Raw genomic sequence first — 7,549 nt, 5'->3', positions numbered from 1 at the left:
GTAAAAACAATAACATTTTAATGGTCATCTTCTTCGCGAAAACATTTTTTCTCATTTACTCTTTTGTAAATTTATGGCAATGAATTGTCAATAATATTTACTGAAATTAAAAGTTTTTGCAAGAAACTTTTTTTACCTTGTATTAAACAAGAGAATTTATCTATTCAAAAACATTTGTTTGTGAACATTTTATTTTAAAGAAAACATGGTTAGTATGACTATGACTGTATTTGATTCAGTTTAGGGGAATGGCGTTAGATAATAAGATACCACTTTGAACTGTACAAGTTTTAAAGTCAACCAGAAATAATACAAGTCATCTATAGCAGTGGTCCCCAACCCCCGGTCCGCGGACCAGTACCGGTCCGTGGATCAAATGGTACCGGTCCGCCCATTTCATTGAAACTGAATTTAAGTTTCTAGGTTTATACCCCAAATTAAAAATATCTGTGTTCCATTAAAATTTTATTTATTTAAAAAAAATATGCCCCTGAAGGTAGTAACATATTTTTTTTAGTATTTTAAAAAGTGAAAAAAAAGAAATCTTCTGCAACTATTTTTTCATTCAATTAGTTTTAATAAAAAAAAAAAACAATCATCGTAACTGTAAATATCATAAATAAAAAACGAAAGCGCGACGCGACATTTGCATTGGAACTAATAAAGAACTTCGTCTTCTCTCTCGATTCTGACGCCTCACACAGCGAGAGTGTATAGCAAGGCTATAAAAGAGAAGCTGGCTCGTCTGCCATTTTGTCGCCCAAAGACCACGTGACCATGATTCCTCTCTACTGTTTTGTGTGCTTTATGCGCATTTGTTTGTTTTTTGTAAAAAGAAAGTGTCTATCACTCCTCTCTCTGTTCACCGGTACTTTCTCAGGTTTAACAGTGCTTGGTGTGTGTGTGTATTGTGTCTGCACAAATTTAACTCACAAGTTAGTAAACATGAATACAAAACAGACGTCCTTAGAAAGTTTCCTTGGAAAAAAGAAAAGGCTCAGTGAAGAGACCGAAGAGCTTTCAACATCAAAGAAACATGCAACTTTTAACAGACAATACCATGAGTCCTACTTGAAGTATGGTTTTGTCGGGACAGGCGATTCACACAAACCAAATCCACTCTGCATAGTTTGCGGCGATCAACTCTCTAATGACGCAATGAAACCTTCAAAACTGCTTCGCCACTTGAACGCCAAGCACCCTAGATTAAAAGACAAGCCCCTGGAGTATTTTGAAAGAAAAAAACAGGAACACGACGGACAGAAAAAATTTATGATGGCCACCACATCAATAAAGAAGAGTGCACTAAGAGCATCATATTTGGTGGCTAACCGCATTGCTAAAGCTAAAAAGCCATTCAATATTGGTGAAGAATTACTCTTGCCCGCCACTAAAGACATTTGCCGTGAAATACTAGGAGAAGCTGCTGTGGGAAAGATAGCACATGTGCCTTTGTCGGCTAGCACTGTGACTAGGCGCATTGAGGAAATAGCCGAAGACATTGAAAAGCAATTGTTGGAGAGGATTAATGTGGTACGCACTCCAGCCATCACCGTGGTACGCACTCCAGGTTGACGAATCTACAGATATTGACAGCAAGGCAATACTACTTGTTTATGTGCGATATCTATACAGTGGCGTAGTTTTGATGAATGTTCGGGGGGGGGGGGTTATCTACTTTTGACACACACATACAAATTATATATATATATATATATATATATATATCTTCCTATCAGGCAATATCCCGTTTCAATAAATTATAAGATGCATATAAAGCAAAATCATTAAAATATATAAATATTATCAAGTACTAGTATATGGTACATATATTTTAGCAAATAAATTGATAGGTGTTACAAAAAGATGTTTCGATGTTTAGATTCTGAAAAGATGTTAATAACATTATTTATATCTACTTCAATTTCCCGATGTATGCTTAAATGAGCCAGTCCGTTCAAACGAGTTTCTTTTGTGGAGTTTCTCAAATATGATTTAATTCTTTTCAAAGTCGAAAAGCTGCGTTCTACACTGGCAACAGTGACAGGTAAGGTAGCTCCTATTTTTAAGATGTTGTAGACGTGTGGAAATAAAAGTTCATCACAGAAGTTTATTGCGTCTATAAATGAATGGGGCCTTTCTGCGTCTGAAGGTTGAGTACAACGTTGCTTCCACAGTAAAACTTCCTTAACAATAATATTAGCAGCTGCAACGTCTGATATGTCCGGCCATGTCGTTAAAATTTCTTCCAAACACCCTTCAATTTGTTTTTCACTCAATTTTACTACTGAAACGGGTAAAATGTTTTGAATACTTGTGAGTACTTTTCGATGGGCAGCAAATCTTATGTTTAATTGGCAAATAATGTGGTCTAAAGCAGGAATAAATATCAATTTCCTGCAATAATCTTCGGGAGAACATGCAGGATAATTTCCTCTATTCCTCTGTTTTGCTGAAAGGCGGGGAATTTTGAGCTCTTCTCCAACTTCGTCAGCAAATTCAGTCGCATTTTCAAATAAAGATTTAAATTTTGATTCGGCGTTTTCACGTGCACTCTTAAACAGGTTCATTAAATCATCTGCCATATCCACAGCGGATACTAAATCAACCTTTACTCCTTGTAAGTATGTTGATAGCCTGTGAGTAAAGGAAAAAAGCTCATGGATCACTATCAAAGAAATAATAAAATTCCCACCTTTTAAAGACTGTAACAAAATGTACGCTTTCTTTGAAGACTCGTTGTCTCCTGATTCCTGAATTTTTTTCAGAGAGTAAAATATTGGAATAAAAAGTTCTTTGAACGTAATAACTGCATCAAGTCTTTCTGTCCACCTCGTCTCACACAATTTCGTTAAACGTTGCTTTTTAACCTCATTATTTATTTCATTAATTTCATTTCGTAAAATGGCTTCCCTTTTGCATGAATGCCTGAAAAAGTAAATCACTTCTTTTATAACGCCTACGGCATTCCTCAAATAGGAATTAGCACATGTATCGCTTAAGGCTAAGTTAAGAGAATGGCTTGCACAATGAACGTATAAAGCTTGTGGATACATCTCCTTAATACGAGCTGCACACCCTTGCAACTTTCCGCTCATTGAAGACGCGCCATCATATCCTTGACCTTTTAAAAACTTCAAATTTAAATTTAATTCTTTGCAAGTATTGATTAATTTATTTGATAATCCTCTTCCAGTGACGTCATCAACTTGCACAAAAGTCAAAAGTCTTCTCTCAAAACTAGTCCTTGCTCGGTTTTTTCTAAATATCGGGCACACAGTGATAATTGTTCAACCCCGCTAACGTCTGGAGTTTCATCAGCTAATATGCTGAAGCATTCAGACTTGTTGATCTTAACAACAAGCTCTTTTAAAATAGTCCTTCCACAAATTTCAATGAGCTCATTTTGGATTTGAGGACTTACGTAGCGGCTTTTAGAAGCGGCTTCCTTTCGAGCAAAATGCTGCCTTAGACTTTCATCCCCCGCTGCCATTCGAAAGCGCAGTAGAGATCTAAAATTTCCATCATTGTGGCATGGAGCTTTCATCGTTATCGGTCCGGAGTCACAATGACCACGGCAAGCTAATTCTTGTTTGCCTATTAAAATTATAGTTTCGATGATTGATGTTAACACTTTTCTATTTTCTTTAATTGTGACTTGTTTCGCAGTGTCAAGTTGAAGATGTACGTTAGGAATTTTATTTTCATTAATGCTTATAAAATGTTGCCCAGACATGCATGCATTTTTGTGATAGTCTAAATTTTGATGATAATTAAACTTCTCTTTAGCGTTTTTCCATTTATTAAAAGGCTTTTTCACAAGAGAATTTGGCACTGTATGGCTCCCCTTACCTACTTCTTCACTACAGAAGAAAAAACAATATCGACAAAATGCACCGTCCAAATTTCCTGAATATTCTAACCAAGGGAATTCTAACAGCCATTTTCTTTAAAATTTTAATTTTCTTTTTCCACTAGTAGGAAACTTAAATGATTCATTTGGCATACAACGATTCCCATTTTTCTTCATCAGTGTATTTTTTACTATGCTCTAAACGCGAAATATCTTTTAACATCGGATCACTTCCACTTTCGATAACTGATTCATTTAAAACTGCAATGAAAATTATGTTTTTAATGAAAATGTGAAACAAAGGAAAGTTTTAAAAATTAAAGCAAATTTGAAACTTGAAAATATAAAAAAAACTTTCAGTATTGAATAAGAAAAGCCGTTCATACGATTCGCATTTAAAATTGCTAACAAAGTAAATAATCACCTCAAAAACGAAATGGGCAAAGCTGTTAGAAACGGAAGAAAAGAAGCACTATTTATGTATACGTTTGAAAAAAAAAAACGATTTGTAACGCTTATAATTTGGAAAAAATATTTGATGGGTAAAAAAAATGTTTATAATTTTGTTTCAACTCGATATTTAAGTGTATAATTGAAGGAATCTAGAATAGAACTATACATATTTATAAGAATAATTGAAATGTAAAAAAAAAATATTCTGAAAGATAATTCTTTCAAATATGTAAATGTTTATTATATACGATTATTCAATTATTTTATATCTTTCGGCATGTCCAATATGAAATAATTTTAAATCAAGCAAATAGAACAGAATCAAGTGTAATAAAATAATTTAAAGTCAACAAAAAAAATATTATTTTTATTTTGCTTTTCTTTATGCTGAGGAAATTAAAATTTATAATAATGAAAATTCTCTTTTCAAGAAAATACGCTATTAGCAAAAATCAGAAGAAAGTTAAACTGGAATAATAAAATTTGACAAAAAAATATTGCTTACCTGCTGTTTTTGAGTTATTTCCTGAACTCGAACAACATTCCATATTAGTGAAACAATCGTTTATCGAAACGGAGTCAATATCTTTGTCATTATTTGTTTCAATTCTTGGCCTTTTAATTAGCTAGCGATCCATGATTATAATCGAAAGAATCAATCACTAACATAAACTAAAATTCTTTTTTCCCATCTCTTTTATTTTTACCCCCTAACGCTGGAGATTGGTTGAGACAGCGGCCTTGAAATTGATCTCGTCAGCAATATTACTCGCGTGGTCACGTGTAAAATGAAAAAGAAACTAACAATTGTTTTTTGCACAGATGAAGAATATTGATACTATTTTTATATTTATTATTAATTTTTATTTTTATTATTAATTTTTATTTTTATTATTAATTTTTATTTCTTTATTTAAAAAAACACTTGTAAATTAAATTGTATTTATTTTTATAGAGTTGTCCATTTTGATTAAACAAGTTGCGAATAATTTCGGGGGGGGGGGGGTTGTCCCCCAACCCCCCCCCAAAACTACGCCACTGTATCTATATCAGGAAGAGGTGCATGAGGATTTGTTATGCGTACTATCTTTGCCAACCAACACCACAGGAGCAGAACTGTTCAAGTCACTGGATGGTTATATGTCAAGACAACTAAAATGGTCCTTTTGTGTAGGCATATGCACAGACGGAGCTGCTGCTATGACCGGACGTCTATCTGGTTTAACTGCTCGGATTAAGGAAGTTGCACCAGAGAGTGAAGCTACACATTGTCTCATTCACAGGGAAGTGCTAGCAAGCTGCAAAATGTCACCAGAATTTAACAGCGTATTGATTGATGTCGTTAAACTTATTAACTACATCAAAGCACACGCCCTTAACTCGCGCCTGTTTGAGCAGTTTTGTGAGGAGATGGACGCAGAGTACAGATGCCTTCTGTTATACTCAGAAATAAGATGGTTATCCAGAGGAAAATCGATACTGAGAGTAGTTGAATTGCGAGAGCCATTGCAAAGATTTCTCTTAGAAAAGAAGTCACCGCTGGCAGTACATTTCAGTGACAAGGTATGGGTCACCAAACTGACAACTGTTTTCAAGTTGGCTGCCAAAGTGGCTGCCTTTAAAGCCAAACTGGAGTTATGGGGACGACGCGTGAACAGAGGCATTTTCGACATGTTTCAGACATTAGCGGGTATTTTAGGAGAGACAGAGCCTGAAGATTCATTCTCCCAGTTGGTTCGCGATCACCTGTCTTTGCTTTTAAAAGAGTTCGAGCGCTACTTCCCAACCACAAAAGACCCACGAACTGGTAAGGAATGGATCCGCGACCCATTTGCCAACAAATCGGGCGAATCTAGCTTGTCAATGCAAGAAGATCAACTGTTTGAGATTGCAAATGACGGCGGCCTTAAGACTACGTTCGAAACAACAACTCTGCCGGTGTTCTGGATTAAAGTCTTGGCAGAATAACCTGAGATTGCCACCACAGCACTTAAATCCCTATTGCCATTTCCGACAACCTATCTGTGTGAAGCAGGATTTTCCGCAGTAACAGCAACCAAAACAAAGCGACGGAATGAACTGGAGATAAGCAACACACTTCGGGTGTCATTGTCTCCGATTACCCCCATATGGAGCCGTCTTATTGCAAAGAAACAAGCTCAGGGTTCTCATTGATGTAGCGTTCAAGTAAGTTAAAATGTTAAATCACTTTATTTTTTGGTGTAACTGTATTTTATTTTAAAGGTATGTTTAAATACAATTAAATTAAAATTATAAAATCAAAATAATCTAAAATATAAACAATCAATGCCCCCCCCCCTCAGTGGGCCGTGGTAAAATTATCAAACGTTGACAGGTCCGCTGTGATAAAAAGGTTGGGGAACACTGATCTATAGCAATAGTTAGGTATGCTATGTTTGAGATCACGTTAAATTTTTCAATCTCGCTAAAATTTTACCATTCGATAAGCTTGATAAATCCCAAGCTAGATCAACTAGATGTGCATGCTACTGTGGATGACCGAAATCGGTGATTGTTGACTTTCACCAGTGAATGTTGACAATCACATAGTCGCTTTGGTGAATGTCCGAAATATTTAATACATCCGATTTGATATTAATTTATTCGTGGATACAATTACATTTATTTGATATTTTAATACTTACTGACGATAGATTAGAAGAAACATCAGTGTTTGGAGTATCGGGCAAATATATACCGGGCAATGATACTTGACCTTAAAAAAACATCATCGTAGGGTATACCGGGCAGTGGCTCTTGACCTTAAAAAAACATCAGTGTAGGGTATACCGGGCAGTGGCCCTTGACCTTAAAAAAACATCAGTGTAGAGTATACCGGGCAAGTGTATACTGGGCAATGGCACTTGACCTTAAAAACCATTGCCCGGTATACCCTACACTGATGTTTTTTTAAGGCCAAGGGCCACAGCCCGGTTTACATTTGCCCGATACTCCAAACACTGATGCTTCTTCTAATCTGTCATTAGTAAGTATTAAAATATCGAATAAATGTAATTAGATCCTCGAATAAATTAATATCAAATCGGATGTAATAAATATTTCGGACATTCACCAAAGCGACTATATGATTGTCAACATTCACCGGTGAAAGCCAACAACCCTAGATTTCGGTCATTCACATTAAAATTAACACTTCATTTACGTAATAACCTCATCAGGACGTTTATTTCATACTTTGCCTAAATAGCATCCGGCATTATA

General features: G+C 35.4%; 1 protein-coding gene and 2 pseudogenes across 1 annotated transcript; 2 read left to right on the top strand and 1 right to left on the bottom strand.

The window, feature by feature from the left end:
* Nucleotides 1-945: 945 nt before the first annotated feature.
* Nucleotides 946-1,575, top strand: LOC139425636 (SCAN domain-containing protein 3 pseudogene; annotated as a pseudogene).
* Nucleotides 1,576-1,856: 281 nt separating this feature from the next.
* Nucleotides 1,857-3,098, bottom strand: LOC147806185 (52 kDa repressor of the inhibitor of the protein kinase-like). Its single transcript, XM_087149579.1, has one exon. It carries the CDS (start codon nt 3,096-3,098, stop codon nt 1,857-1,859), a length of 1,242 nt encoding a protein of 413 aa, XP_087005705.1.
* Nucleotides 3,099-5,446: 2,348 nt separating this feature from the next.
* Nucleotides 5,447-6,274, top strand: LOC139425637 (SCAN domain-containing protein 3 pseudogene; annotated as a pseudogene).
* Nucleotides 6,275-7,549: the final 1,275 nt, after the last annotated feature.

Source organism: Parasteatoda tepidariorum, chromosome 8, assembly GCF_982258835.1.
Source record: "Parasteatoda tepidariorum strain Cologne lab strain chromosome 8, Ptep-v5.0, whole genome shotgun sequence".
Lineage (NCBI taxonomy): Eukaryota > Metazoa > Arthropoda > Arachnida > Araneae > Theridiidae > Parasteatoda > Parasteatoda tepidariorum.
Note: the sequence above shows the minus strand (reverse complement) of the source record. Positions and strands in the feature narration are given on the sequence as shown.

What these genes read in the sequence shown, in the direction of transcription:
- LOC147806185 (XM_087149579.1), bottom strand. Translation starts at nt 3,098, where the DNA reads ATGAGCGGAAAGTTGCAAGGGTGTGCAGCTCGTATTAAGGAGATGTAT.